General features: G+C 37.4%; 1 protein-coding gene across 5 annotated transcripts; it reads right to left on the reverse strand.

The window, feature by feature from the left end:
* Positions 1-610: 610 nt before the first annotated feature.
* LOC138693272 (uncharacterized) lies at positions 611-16,199 on the reverse strand. Of its 5 annotated transcripts, XR_011330270.1 has the most exons (5): positions 16,099-16,199; positions 15,464-15,631; positions 5,334-6,159; positions 1,330-2,272; positions 611-1,185 (listed from the first exon to the last, which is right to left on the reverse strand). XR_011330270.1 is itself a non-coding variant. In XM_069817120.1 (3 exons), the coding sequence occupies exons 1-3, from the start codon at positions 5,448-5,450 to the stop codon at positions 644-646; spliced, it is 798 nt and encodes a 265-aa protein (XP_069673221.1). In that variant the 5' UTR covers positions 5,451-6,320; the 3' UTR covers positions 611-643. The 5 variants fall into 5 exon arrangements, 1 of the variants encoding a protein (XP_069673221.1); XR_011330269.1 differs by lacking the exon at positions 16,099-16,199 and having other exon boundaries at positions 15,464-16,090; XR_011330271.1 differs by lacking the exons at positions 15,464-15,631; positions 16,099-16,199 and having other exon boundaries at positions 1,330-1,468; positions 1,570-2,272; positions 5,334-6,320.
* Between the last annotated feature and the right edge of the window lie 52 nt (positions 16,200-16,251).

Here is a 16,251-nt window from a genome sequence, read left to right on the forward strand (position 1 = left end):
TGCTTGGATGTGTGGATGGCACGCATGTGCGAATTCAGTCTCCTGGTGGAGACAATGCCGAAGTGTATAGAAACAGAAAAGGATATTTTTCTTTGAATGTGCAAGTGGTGTGTAATGCAAAGCTAGAAATATGTGACATTGTTTCCCGGTAAGGCTCAACTCATGACAGTACTGTTTTCGATTCTTCACATCTTCGTGCCCATTTAGAGACAGGAGAAATAGTTAGCAGTTACATTCTTGGTGATAGTGCCTATCCTTGCCGAAGGTATCTTATGACACCTATTATTAATCTGGAACAGTGGCTGAAATCAGGTACAATACAGCTCACACAAAGACGAGGAATTGTGTGGACAGAACAATTGGAATATGGAAGAGGAGGTTTCCTTGCTTGTCTTTAGGAATGAGGACAAAATTGCAAACAACAGCAGCTGTAATAGTAGCAACAGCTGTACTACATAACATGGCGAAGAGAGATGACCTACCTGATGAGTTACATGAACAATTACCTGACGTGGATTATGACCACGCTGTTCATAACAATGATGCTGAAGGGAATGCAGTACGAATGGAAATAATTAACACATTTTTCAATTAATATTTATAATATAATTGGACTTATTGGACACAAATTACAAAATATAGCCTAATCCAAACATTTTGCTTTATATTCAGCTTTCTTGTATTCTATCTCTAGTTTTTTTAATTCAATTTCATACTCAATTAATTGCATTTTCGCTTTATGTTCCATTTCCATATGCTGTAATTTTACCTTATGTTCTTCTTGAATTAAATGTATTTCTTCTTCTGCTTTTTTCACTTTTATTTCGATCATACTGTTTTTGTTTATGCACTTTCGTACAGCACCTTTCTGTTGTGAAGTTCCAGTTGTAGGATGAGACTGTGTGGTAGTTGGTGTTGACTGTGATGTGTCAGTTGAAGGGTGTGGTATTGTGTCTAGTGTTGTTTGTGTTGAAATAGTTGTAAGATGAGGGACTGATGATACTGTCGATTGTGTGGTACAGGCTGTTGTAGGTTGATGTACCGGTACTGCAGTTTCTTCTGATTGTGAGTCCAAAACACGAAGCGATGCATCTTCTAATACACACAGGTCTACTTGATTGTCTTGTGCTCCAGATGTTCCTAAATAGTCAGCTGCATCCACCTCTACTTCGTATATCACATCGTCTAAAAATAAAAAGTATTGAAATTTAAGGCCCATTCACAATGAAAGTTAAACGTAAACGTAATAACATAAAACTTAAACGTGTAAAATTACTGGGATGTTCATATATTTAGGACTGATTCCTACATATATTTACAGTGACTTACCATGACCAAAGTATTGTGCACTTGAATCATATGCCGTTTCTAGTGGTTCAAACTGAGGCTGAAGCAAGTTTATTATTTTTGAACCCGTTTCACTCAGGTTAGGAATGAATACCCCACCACCAGTTTTGTACCTCTCCATCTGCAATTAATTAAACAGAAACGAATATTTTATACAGGTTGTCATAAGAGATACACACTCACCATTTTCGACGAGCATTCTATGTTTAAAATTATTCCTACCTTGTCTCTGTTTAAATCCTTTCTAGCTGCTTTTTTTCATACAGTTGTACAAAGCATGAAGCTGCTTTGCAGAGCGTGGCCCTGTACGGCAAGACGCATTGTATTTAATAGCGATCTCTTCCCATGCTTTGTTTTTTGTTCTTACGGTTACAGAATCTGTCATTTTATTTTCAATTATGTGCTTGTAATCGGCGATTAATTCAATCACAAAGTTCTTTTCAAAATCGTCGAAATTCTTCCCACGTTTAGCAGCCATTGTGTAATTAATATCGATAGCAATACTTTTATTTTAAATTTCGTCCAATAGTAATATGTAATGCTCCTGACCACGTGATCAGAGAGAATCTAACCATGGATATTCAACCATGGTACAACCATGCAAATACAGGTGTCGACATCTATTAGCAGCAGAAGTAACTTCTTATCCAATGCATTGTTATTTCATCTGTAGATTTGCTTTCAGAAACGGACGTGTGTTTATCCATTAGAAAAAAGATATAAAATGGATAGCTAAGTAGTAGATATCTCAAGTTTTATGCAATCAGGCCTTAATTGTTCTGCAAGGTCATTGGTTTCAAGTTGTAACATTTAGCTGCTTCTCGAACACTCATTATTTGATCTAATATGGCATTAGTGGCTGAAGCCACGTCGTCTTCTGGAATCTCATGTCTTTTATATATATATATATATTCTCTGACCATGTCTGAAAAAACAGTTTCGTTTATTGTTATTCCATCATTAATAAAATTTATTCATTAATATAAATTATTTTATTAGGCCAATATGGGCAGAAGGAATTATGGGGTACAATGATACACTGTACCAAACTACTACTCATACTGTGTAGCTTACCAGTGTGCCCCCCACGCATGTTTGATAAAAATGTGATCCATCTATATAACAATATATTATTTCTGACAATATTCCTAATATAGTCAGTTTTGAAGCTGAATTTTTACTTCGTTGTTTCATCATATCAAAATAATAAAATCTCTGCTTACCTATCAGATTAACTTTGTTGAGTAAATATCGCAAAAAAAATTTTGAAGCACAAAAAAAAAAAACTGACTCATCCAAACTCAGAATATAAAATGGAAGCTACCTAATTCCCTCCAGAAGTAGTATACCTTGTCTCCTGGTATAAATTTGAAGCTCATTCAATTGTTTTTGAGCGGGATATTTGAATTGTACCAAACTGCCCTCTTCTCCCCTATATCAAAAACATTTTATTACCACATTTTACACACAAATATAATAATATTTACACTTACAATAAATGTTTTACAGAAATTGTGCAATAAGACAATACGAAATTGAAGTTAAAGACAGAAACTATTTGATCACTTTCACCACTTGTCCAGACTGGCATGATTTTTATATCTGTAATAATAATTAAAAACCTTAAATGACATAAACTATGAAAATAAAAGAATAGGGATCATTCAAATAATACCAGAAATTTGTTTATACAGCATCTAAGGCAATGTCATTTTAAAACCTAAGTTCAGTATTATTTCTTTTTATTTTCATGGCAGTGATTCATAAAATCCATGATAACATGGCTTGAGATATATCTTTTTTTTGTTTGCTTAGAGTATACAACCTGTGTTTTCCCATAGGCATATCACAGGATATTTACAATTTTATACACAGGATATTTACACTGTTATACACTTATATTTCGGATGCTATTTTTGAAGTAAACAGTAGATGTTGTTGATGAAACTTGTCACTCTTACTGTGTTTATGTGTGTTCTCATCATCTGGTGCAGATTTTGCTTCGACAGTATTGAAGTGTGAAGTTGAAAAGTGCGTGCATTCTGTCAGTAAATGTATTCCTGTCTGAGGTGTTTTCTTGGGGCAGCTGCATAATGGAGACGGTGATTTGTTAATTCTGTGCAGGTATGATTTGAAGCATCCGTGGTTTGTCAGGAATTGGGCGAGGATATAGTTTGGTCTTAGGGATATTGAGAGTCTGTGTGTGATGGATGGAGTATACTGTTTGGTATGTAATGCTACCTCTGTATGTATGTATGTAGCATTCCAGATGCTTATATAATAGTTTTGGATTAGTCGTTTAGAAAGGGGTAGTGGGATGGAGTTATATTCTATGGTGTTTCTATATCTGGCTACAATGTTGGCCAGATAGTTGGCTCTTTCGTTGCCCTTAATTCCTGAGTGGCCTTTGATCCAGATCAGTGAAATCTCGGTAGTTTTCTTAAGCTTTATAATTTTCTTTCTGATGTACACTGCAATCAGCTGTGTCGTTCTTTTGTTTGCTACTGTATGAAGTGCAGCTTGCGAATCGACACGGATGCCATACGATGTTTTATCCTTACGTTGGGATATAATCCAATCAATTGCCATTTTGATTCCAATGAGTTCTGCTTGGAAAACCGTGCATTCGTTTCCTAATCTTTGAGTTCCTGTGTATATTTCTAATGATTTTTGTACTGCTACCACTCCTACTCCGTGTTCCTCCATTTTGGAGCCATCTGTAAATAACTGTACATTGGTTGAGCTAACTTTGCCACTGAAGTCCACATTTAATATGTTGTCTATTGGATGTATTCTGGCGGCCGGGTAGCTCAGTTGGTAGAGCAGCTGGCTACGGACTGAAAGGTCCGGGGTTCGATCCCAGGTGGTGACAGGATTTTTTTCTTCTTGCCAAACTTTCAGAACGGCCCCAAGGTTCACTCAGCCTTCTATAAAATTGAGTACCGGGTCTTTCCCGGGGGTAAAAGGCGGTCAGAGCGTGGTGCCGACCACACCACCTCATTCTAGTGCCGAGGTCATGGAAAGCATGAGGCTCTACCTCCATGCCCCCCAAGTGCCTTCATGGCATGTTACGGGGATACCTTTACCTTTACCTTATTGGATGTATTCCACTGCATTTGGTTGGTAGTTCTGCTTTCCTAAGCTTGAGAATAACAGCATTGGTAGGTGTGCCTCGTCTAACTGCTCTTATGTTTTTTGTAGAGGTGCAGAGCTTGCTATGGCTTGAGATATTTATTCAAAGCTATTAGATCCTTTTTTTTTATGTTGAAATAGGGAGCCATTCTGAGTACAATGGAGGGGAATTTATAGTAGGTTTGGGGAACTAATGTGTCCTTGGTTACCCCATCTCTTCAAGAGGGAGTAACAATGCCATGACTGTAGCACATTGTGACTAGCCCTCACAAAAATTGCCTCTGAACTAAGTTTTAGCCACATTACGCGAGTTATTTTCAATTCAGGATCTCGTTGTATGTCTGATTCTATCTGGCTTAAGTCTGACTGATCCATCTCTTTGACAGTAAAAGGTGTTATTACACATGCTTCACCTATTATATATTTCCAGTTAATCGATATTATCTAGCAAATCTGGCTTTCAAGTGTAGCTCTCTATGAAGCAGACTTGAATAATTTTAAGGGAAAATTGTTCCGGGGCCGGATATCAAATCTCAGGACTTTTCTCTTAGCGCACAAATACTCTACCGACTGAGCTACCCAGGAACTACACCCAACACCGTCTCAAGAAATTATTCGATATTATCTAGATCCTGTTTCTCCTTGTATTATAGTCTTATCTATATAGATAAGATATTATGTAGATTTGTCATTATCATCATCCTCCTCTTATCGTGTCGTCCTTTCGGAAGATCGGTTTCAATATGTAGATTTGTAAGAAACATAATTAACTAACTTCTTCAAATAGAACCAGCCAAAGAAAAAGACATAGCCTATATTACTAGCACATGATTGATATACATTCTTCCACTTACCTCAATTGGATGTGATTTCCCTTCGATCTGTGTTCCTTTGGTTGACATAATTCTGTGATGTGACATGGCAGCATTTTGTGTGCTTGATTCAAGTAGTGCTTTTGTAAATTGAGACATCACAGTTGATAATGGTGTTCAAGTCTTCAAGTCAAGGATATTCTCAACTTGTTTGCAGTTGACGTCTGCGTGAATATTTCTTCTTGTACAACAATAGTCTTCTGTATTATCTCGGAGGTGCAGCTTGTGGCAGGGCATGAATTTGTTTGGTCCCCCCCCCCCCCCCGGAGTTAATCCGAGCTTTGCAAGTCTTTCAGTACACTTAGAAGATGCTTTATTATATTATAAATGAGAAGCATGGAAATATTTGGTGAACTAGCCTAATCCCTATGACCTGCATTTACACAAAATTAACTTTCACCAAAGTGGAAACTAATTTTATGGCAAATAATCTCTTCAAAAATACAGTATTGCAAACAATATAATATACTTCTTGTAGTCTATTTACTAGCACGAATTAGACCATAAAAATTACCGACTATTGTAGTTAACTGTATTAATTTACCGACTAATGAACACAAGATGCAAAGGTTTAAGTACTGTATTTGTGAAAATGCATTTTTAACATCTTAAGTTAATTTTGTGAAAATGTGACTTCAATTCATTCATTGCACAGCAGTGATAAAATAGCCATAATTTACAAAGCCAAAATGTTAGCAACATAATATCTCATATCAATTTCATTTTTGCTATCATTGTCGTCATCCTCAGCATAATTTTCTTCTTCACATTTGTGTTCATATCCATGGTTATATTTATGATCAGAATCCTGAAAATAAAATCATCTGTTAGTGCTGTGTCATGGATAAATATAACAGAATGCGTAACTTACTGAGTTTCCTGTCTCACACGCTAGAGGTGCTAATGTAGAAATTGATCTTGCTGCCATCTCTTGTCAGGGAGCGAACTTATTACATCTACCAGCACACCAAGTGGCGAAAAGAAAAACTAATTACTCTATGCATTTAGCAGCGCACCTGGTGGCGAAAAAGTTAAACTATGCATAAAGTATTTCCTCCCTTCCCCTAACTATTTTCAAACTAACCTAATTTAAAATAAAACATTTACATTTTTATTCCTCACATCATCTTTCACAGAAAATTCTTACTGGAGCCAACAGGAAGATGAAAGAGCCGATCTATTTTAAAATATAACCAAACAGAGACAGGAAAGAAAGCAAAAGGTTAGATAATTGGGATTGTATTCTTTGGGTATTTAGTGTACAGCACAATGGAAAAGTCTGCAAAAACTACTTAGATAATTCAATTTATTATATTACTATTACTTTACAATACATTCAACAACACTATTTTTACAATGTCCATAAACATCACTGTTTAACATATACTGCTTATACACATACGTAGTATCACTTTATGTCCACTTCTTTGTAAGTTTCTGGCTGCCATCTTGTCTTCTCGAGCAACATCTCGAATGGATAAATAGAAAACTCTGGGTAATCTACCCAACATATAATTCTAATGTTCACCACCTACGATGTCGGGTACTGGTCTTATTTGGTCCCCTGGCCATAAGATGGTGCTGACCGCAGTTTCACATCCTATTATACAGGGTGTATCAAAAATATGTGTACAAACTTCAGGCATGGGTTTCTTACACCAAAAGAAGGAAAAAAGTTCATATGAACATATGTCCCATAATCCTTTGTTTCCCCGTTAGGAACTGTTCAACACATTGGTACACTCATAATATGCCAACACACGAAACTCATAACCAATGCTCGAAATGTCCTCCTCTTGCTTCTAGACACGCATGCACTTGTCGAATCATGGACTGTCGCACCCTTTCAAATACTCCGGGATGATGTCGAATGGTTTTGCAGGCTTCCATAACACGTCGATGAAGAGTTTCTTGATCCGGGATGTCTGCTCCATAAACCAATTGTTTAAGGTGCCCCCAAAGATAAAAATCCAAAGGATTGAGGTCGGGAGAACGTGCTGGCCATTGAACTGGTCCTCCTCTGCCTATCCATCTGTCATGGTAGACACCAGTCAGTGTATCTCGAACAAGGCGACTAAAATGTGCTGGAGCCCCATCATGCATGAACCACATGTTTTGTCTTATGTTCAGAGGCACATCTTCGTGCATTAATTCTGGAAGAGTGTTTTGGATAAAGTCCCTGTAGATAGCACCTGTAAGACGTGCTGGTAGAACGTATGGACCTACCAGACAGTCACCTACAATTCCAGCCCACACATTAATCCTAAATTGTTGCTGATGTCTAGCCTGAAATACAGCACTAGGATTACGATCTGCCCATATGTGTTCATTGTGGAAATTGGTAATTCCATCTCTCCCAAATGTTGCCTCGTCTGTAAACAAAACTGATGAGACAAACAATGGATCGGCTATTTGTGCTAGAAACCATCGGCAAAAGTTCTCCCGTGGTGGATAATCGGCAGACGAAAGGCCCTGCACACGTTGCATATGATACAGATACAAGAGCTGCTCGTGAAGTACCCTCCATGCTGTACTGTGTGATGTATCAGTTGCCACAGCCAATTGTCTTGTACTGATACCTGGATCGTCTTCGACACAGTGTAAAATGTCTTCTTCGAGGTTCGGCGTACGAACAACTCTTGGTCTTCCTCGATCACCAGTCTGTGGTGCAACGGTTCCTGTCTCAGCAACGCGATGATACACAGCAACAAAGGTTTGATGATTCGGTTGTCTTCGGTCTGGAAACGCCATCTGATACAGCCGTACAGCCTCGCGTCCATTACCATTCGCGCGACCATACATAAAAATGATGTCAGCCTACTCACGAAATGAATATCGTCCTGCCATGGTTGAACGAAACATGTTAACTCACTCCACGTTCACAATTGCAACGTTGAAGACAGACTAATGACAAATGACACATGTAAACAAGTCTCCATGGCAACACTTCGCCATCTGCAGTCCATTTCTGATACGAGTCACAGCCTTCTATGAATGAGTGCATAAAGAAATGAAGTTCTTTTGGTGTAAGAAACCCATGCCTGAAGTTTGTACACGTATTTTTGATACACCCTTATCCATGGCCATGTGAAGAACACAACAGGCTCAGACTCTAATGAAGTGAACTATATCCAGTATACTTCTCAATTTGATATGGTACAGTTGCCTAAACTTCTGCTTCAAAAGATCCAAACAGTATTCGATGACATATCTGGAGTTTGATAATTTTGTGTTGCAGTTTCTCTGTATTCTAGTTATTTGTCCTATATCTGCAAAAGGTTTCAGTAGATTCCTTGTGCATGGGTAGCCACTGTCTCCCAGAATGTAATGATCTTGACATTTTTCTTGTAGGGAGTTTGCCAGTGGTGATATCTAAAGACCCTACTGTCATGGACAGACCCAGGAAAACCTACAAATATGTCCTGAATTCTTCTCTGGTGGTCACATACAACTTGTATTTGAATAGAATGGAAATATTTTTCTATTTAAATAGGAATCTGAATCATTGGAGGGATTGTCAATTTTAATATGACTTCCATTGGTAACACCAATAACTCCAGGAAAACCATTTTCCCTCAAGTTCCTTTCTAATTCTTTTTTTCTTGTGGAGTGGGCCAAGAAACTATATGTTCTGACAAGTTTCTTAAGAAATATGTAACTTTCCTGATGATTTTGAATAGACTACTTATTGAAATACCAAATCGGTCAGCAACATCTCTGAATGAAATGTCTAGTGAGCAGCATTATTGTATAATAATTTGCTGGAATGAACCAAACTTTCTATGCTGTCCTGATTGATAATTAAAATATAATGTAATATATTTGTCATTAAGCATTTCTTTCGGCGAGATGGTACTTCACAGATTTTGCATACAATATCATCCCACCTTATTACATCGCAATTTATGCAAGCCATATCTTACTTAATTCATTCTTCCACTAAGGTTCTTTTAAGTGTATCTTTGTCACCTCCCACTCCCCACACTACCCATCTATTACTTCCTCACTTCTCATACTAGTGATGATCCACTATTGGCAGCCACACTTATTCCAACCCCCCACTTTACTTCACTTGACATTGTCATTCTTGCCCCCCCCTCCCTATTATCTACTACCCCACCACACCAACTCCTTAAATCATATTGTTTCTTCTTGTTATTATCCCCTCTTCCTTCACCACTGCCCCTGGTTCTTTTTCATCACCCCTCCTCGACTGTCTCATCGTTATTTTCTCTTCACACTGTAATTCTCTTATCATCTTCGGTATAGCTAATCTTCTCCAGTTTCGCTGTGGTCGAATTCTGTCGCATTTGCAGTATTTCGCTACAGGTAATTAAAATAGTGTAACAATTCAAATTGTTGAGAGGCACTTTCTGCTACTTGCTGGTTTACACGAAAATGCTCAATAAATTCGCTGTTATTGTATCTAGCGACGGTATGTTAAAAATAACTTTCATTTTTGGGCCTTCTGTTTCCTCAAATAATTCTAGCAAGCCTAACTCATCCCCACTGGATATATATTCCATATCGTTATCACTAGAAGTGCTTGAATCAGACATCTGAAAGAATAATTACAGGCCTACATTAACTTCTATTTTAAAACATTTCTGGAAAATAATTTTATTACAGTTAATCTGTATCAAGAGTATACTCATCATATGCGGTAAAACTTTAGAATATCTTCCTGAGTAATGACAAAATTATACAAAGACAACAGTACTAAAATACAATTTATTACATATTTAGGACAGGTTATGTTATAAAAAAAAACATGCAGAAAACGGATGGTAAAACTATCTTAATGCGAATGCATCAGCTATGATTAGAGATTGGTTTGCACTTGATTTGCAAATCAATTCTGACTGTCAGGAATCGATTTGTGACAGTTTGACATGCTGTAAGAACAGGTCAGAATTTGAAGTTATTGCTATACGAACGGTAAAATTCATGTGTGCATGCTTGTGACAGTTCAAACCAGTTTGAAACTGCTGTAGAAATAAATCTATTATGTTGCTATACTTGTTTTTTTGAAAGATGGGACATGACAGTTAAGCGGCCGAGCTTGGAACTACAGTGCTATGTTGCCAATATGAACTACCATGCTGCCAGCTGATGGAAGCTAGCAATTGACATTAAGATGGCTAACGTTAAAACATTAATTGACAATTGACGCGGAGGTAAGAAAACAATACAAAAATCGACAGAGAATAAACACGAAACATACCAATGCTAACATTGTGTGCACAATAAATGTCGCCAAGAGAGCTATTAAGCACTCGCCAAGTGGAAACGGTAAGTTTGGCAACTCAACCGTTGTTACCATGGCAACAGGCCTACCACGCTATGTGACATTCAGTTGTTTTCCGATCGCAATGCTCCTGTCATGTCCCATCTTTAAAAAAAACAAGTATAGTCAGCAATGTATGAAGTGGAGGGGGAAAGGAACTGGCCATCTTACCCCATTAACTCCTAGTTTAGTTGTGTCATGAGTGGTCTTATTGGTGTCACTTATGATATTCAAACCTGTCTTCGGACAGTTGACTAAAGAACAGCATATAAAGCATAAGAGCAAGTAATGTGATGCTGAAAAAATAGTTCGAGATTTCCAGTGTAATACACGTGGTCAGCAACACTTCGAAAAAATGGTTTCGAGTATGCCATCTATGTACAATGATTCCTCCTAAACTACTGGAACGGATTTTGTTTCATACTGAGTACTATAAGACAATTAATCCAGATATGATACACATGAAGTATAATAATTTATAATTAAAAAATTAATAGATCTTTACAGTAATTGAAATCCAAAACACAAAATGGTGATGAACTTAATGTATTCTAATGATTTTTTCTTAAATATTGTTTATTGCATAAGCTGAAGAGAGATGAAATAGGAGTTGAGGAGTATGTTCCTACACACCAATGTTCTGCGGGGGGGGGGGGGGGGGGTCGACCTGGTTGGCGAGTTGGTAGAGCGCTGGCCTTCTATGCCCAAGGTTGCGGGTTCGATCCCGGGCCAGGTCGATGGCATTTAAGTGTGCTTAAATGCAACAGGCTCATGTCAGTAGATTTATTGGCATGTAAAAGAACTCCTGCAGGACAAAATTCCGGCACATCCGGCAATGCTGATATAACCTCTGCAGTTGCGAGCGTCGTTAAATAAAAAACATAACATAACATTTGCGGGGGGGGGGGGCATTATTATATGCGGAATTTGTACTTTCGTTGCGAATTTTGTTAGAGTCTATTAAGTCTCCACACCATACTAGCTAAGCTAGATATTACAGTCACTAACCTTAGTGAATAAGTGCATCATTATTATATATCTGTTATGTGTAAGTGAACTATTAAATGCAGAGTTTCATGAACATAAATAAATATTAGAAATGATTACCGGTACAATATATGTGTAGCTATTTTATATATGTTTGTATAAAACTAGTTATATTGTACTTTCTTAAACTGTACAATGTGCAAATGAAGTCAAAATGTCTTACCTGTGGAAACTACAAATAATACATTTTTGTCAACAGTCCAGAAAACAAAAGTGAATCTTGTGTGTTCATATTAAAAGATTTAATTTTTGTATATCTTTTTAAACAATAGTTCAAGAAAAGAACTAGCTATAAAACAGTAACATAATTTGCAGTATGACAAAGGAACTGAATTGTTGTGAAACTTATAAAATGTATGAAAAATTATATGTTAACTTCTTAATGAGCGCGTTTTATGACACGTAATTCATATAGTTCATGTAACTTTAAATTTGCCAAATATATGTATTTTATTGTTTCATATATATTTATGTGTGTAGTGTCCACATTTTATTAATACTCAGTCGGTATCAAAGACGACATTTAACTTTGAAGACATAAGATAAGAGTTTGTTTATTGATTAGACCTTCTCAGATGCCGCTCCGTCACAAGAAGCTAACACATGACTACCAATGATGCATTTAGCATTTTTAATTGACGTGCCAATATCAACTCTACGTAGAGTACAAAACACCATTGCCATATGTCATTTCATTTATTGCATTCCATAGATCTTACATTAGCATTGAAGCTTTAAGATGTAAGTAATTTTACAACATAACAATTTTTTTGGCGAGATGTCATGAGATGAGGCCGAGGATTCACCACAGATTATCTGGGATTTGCCTTATGGTTGACATAAATAAGTCCACGCCTGTGGAGTAACGGTCAGCGCGTCTGGCTGCGAAACCAGGTGGCCCGGGTTCGAATCCCGGTTGGGGCAAGTTACCTGGTTGAGGTTTTTTCCGGGGTTTTCCCTCAACCCAATACGAGCAAATGCTGGGTAACTTTCGGTGCTGGACCCCGGACTCATTTCACCGGCATTATCACCTTCATTTCATTCAGACGCTAAATAACCTAGATGTTGAAAAAGTGTCGTAAAATAACCCAATAAAATAAAAAAAAGACATAAATAAATATATTGCTAATGGTAATTGTAACTAGGAATGATCTTTACAGTGGAAACGTGACAACTCCTGACATTGCAAGCAAGTGTTGATGTGTGCAAAAAAGATATATCACAGCACAAAGTCTTCCGACTGGGTATTAAATGAACGTGCCAACTATACTGTTTGTGTATTCTCTCTCCCTCACCGTCCCTACTTTTCCTTCACCCATTAGTTCAGTATGTGCAACCAACCGTCTGAGCACCAGTTTTCTGTGTGCTTTATTTGAAGCAACATCATTATTAATTTACTATGTCGGAATTTACAATTGAAAACGAGACTTTCAAATTAGCCAATCTCAGAAAATTATATTTCTGCTAATTTGGGTAAATCAGATTTCGTGACTAGACATATAGGAAAAAATAAAATGAATATAAGCTTTTAGTATGAAACACTCGAATATATTGAAAAACGCAATTGACTATACAGTAACTAAGGTGGTGTTAACCTTCAATGGTTTTCTCCCTTAGTGTTGCTAATGGATTATTTTTTTTTAATTTGCATATACGAGGCTATTCATAAAGTGACTTCCGTTTTCATATAGCGTGCGTAACAACAGAGACAGTGGCACCGCTCTTGTGGTGGAGTGTACCTTGAAGCAGTATGCGTTGAGGAGCGGTAGAGTCAAGGTTGTCTCTTTGTTCCTCTCTGAGCTGTGTGCTGCAATTGCAAGTCCCGCCAGGTGTGAGGTACATTCTGTAATAAGATTTCTTGTGGCCAAAAACTGTAAAGCTAGTGAAATCCATTGCCAACTTTGTGAAGTTTATGGGCCAGATGTAATGAGTTGAGATGGTGCAAGACAATGGTGCTGTATGTTCAAAAATGGGCGAACCAATGTCCGTGATGAAGAGAGAAGTGGTTGACCGAGTATCGTGACTGCAGATCTGATTTGTTTGGTTGATGAAAGGGTTAGAGCAAACCGCAGGTTCACTATGTCGGAGCTTAGTGAGGATTTTCCACAGATGAGTCGTACTCTTCTGTACAAAGTGATTACCGAAGATTTGGGCTACCGGAAACTTTCTGCCAGATGAGTGCCTAAACTCCTTTCTGAGTAATAAAAGGCTCAGCGGATGGGAGCAGCACTGTCCTTTCTTGAGTGTTACGAAAGAGAAGGTGATGCTTTTCTCGATCAGATTGTGACAGGAGATGAGACTTGAGTGCGGTATGTGAATGCAGAAACAAAGCTTCAATAATGCAGTGGGGCCATACTCACTCCCCGAAAAAACCCACAAAGTGTCGTCAAACACTTTCCACCAGGAAACTCATGGCAATTGTCTTCTGGGACAGAAAAGGAATTTTGCTAGAGGAGTTCTTGGAGAGGAATGCCACAATTAACGCTGAGCGTTACTGTAACACACTAACAATCTTGAAAAGGGCCATTCAAAACAAACGTTGTGGCATGTTGAGCTCTGGGGTGATTTTCCTGCATGACAACGCCCAGCTGCATACAGTGCGTCGTACTGCGTCCAAACTGCAAGAGTTCAACTGGGAAGTATAGGATCATCCTCCCTATAGCCCAGATTTGGCACCTAGTGATTACCATCTCTTCATGCACATGAAGCGCTTTGACTATGACGAAGAGTTGAAAACCAGCATCGTAGGTTGACTTCAGTCGCAGGTGGCCAAATTCTACGATTGCAGAATTTCGTCAAACGCTACGACAAATGTCTCAATGTGACTGGAAATGATGTGGAAAAATAAACTAGAGTGTATGCTTTCAAACATATTGTATCCCAATTCTGTAACGTCATTCACAGGTTTGTAAAAAATAAACGGAAATTACTTTATGAATAGCCCTCGTAATAATTAAAATTTCATGTTTAAAAAATATATATATAAAGTAATTCAGTCGTTCCTTGACAATATATTTCTAAGAAATTAAATCTCGAAAAAGAACATATGGGTATGTCTCACACCACCTGTAACATGGTCTTTAAATTAATTTCTGTACAATATTTATGACTACAGTTAAAAACCCATAGGCTACTCTCATATTATGTCAATTACTGAGTCAACAACACTTGTTATTTCACATTCATATCAGCTATCTTCATACTGAAATAAGCATTAAAGGTGGCTAATCAGTGTTCTGGCATTCATTCTGAATCTAGTGTAGAGATTAGCTAAAACAGTTCTAAATAGGCTTCAAGGTTTAGGTTTACAGAGGACTGCACCAATCATGGAGGGAGCATACAGTGGTCTGCAAACTGGGATTTGTAGGTAATCCTCCTGCACAGTTATTGCATTATGTAAAATGGATTCAAATGATACCGCATGGGACAGTCTTGCACACACCAGTTTAATATTAAAATAACTTAAGTAGTTCTTTCTTTCTCAACTGATGTCATGGTCAAATCCAATTCTTGATCGTGTGCCATATTGTCCCAGTTTGAAATATTATATGCTTATAATATAAATTATATGAATATAAAACCGGTATGTGCCATATCTGTCCCAGAATGCGGTAAAGGGTTAAGTCGGAAAACAATTATCAGAAGTGAAGCTTCAAGTTGGTTTAATTGACTGTAAATTGCAATTTATTTTGGCAACAGTTCAGATAGCTGTTCTTCAAACATGAAAGGTAAGTAAAAATTTAAAAACTGTTAACAGTGATAATTTAGTGATACTTACAAATGGCTTTTAGAGAACAGCTGCTAAAGAAATGACTTCGGGAGTCTCTTCTGAAACAGTGGAATGTGCAGAGCCAGAGTGAGATACTGTAGCTAGCAGCATTTCCCTCCCCTCTCCTGGAGGCAGACAGTAGGCAGCTATTACTGTTACACAGAAGGAAGGCGTGATCTGTGGAAGTGTTTAAATTATAACTGAGCTAAGAATCCAAGTGGTAACGCTGTCTTTACTCGTCTTGTGGCACGAAAAGGCGAGTGACGAATTAATTTGGCTTTTCCAAGTGGACAGTAAGTAGAAGGGAGTTCAAAACTAGACATTATACGGCTGTCAGAAGTGGTTATTTGCTTGCAACAGCTTTATGGATTACCAAATGACATATGAAGTTAAATAAAATGGAGGGAAGCATACAAATATTTCATGAAAGTTTTTTTTTTAATTCGCAGATCTGAAAGGCAAAGAATGTGAAAGAGCACATTCAAAATTGCCGCCATTGTTCGAATTTATAAAGAAAATAAATTTCTGTAAATGATTCCAAATGATATAAATATTCAAAGCATTGTTCTAAAAATATAAATAGAACCATTTGTTCTTGTGGAATAACGTAGTGTAATGATTCAAAACGAATTAAAATTACACACACAGTCAAAATGGCGTGAGGAACAGCTGATCGCTGATTTCTACGAGTTAATCAAACGAAGTAAGTATTCGATTTGATTTTTTGTTACTTTTGTTTCAATTGCCACGAAGTACATACATGTAATAATATTTAATTTTTTAAGTACAAATAAGTA

The sequence above is a fragment of the Periplaneta americana genome, chromosome 17, assembly GCF_040183065.1.
Source record: "Periplaneta americana isolate PAMFEO1 chromosome 17, P.americana_PAMFEO1_priV1, whole genome shotgun sequence".
Taxonomy (NCBI): domain Eukaryota; kingdom Metazoa; phylum Arthropoda; class Insecta; order Blattodea; family Blattidae; genus Periplaneta; species Periplaneta americana.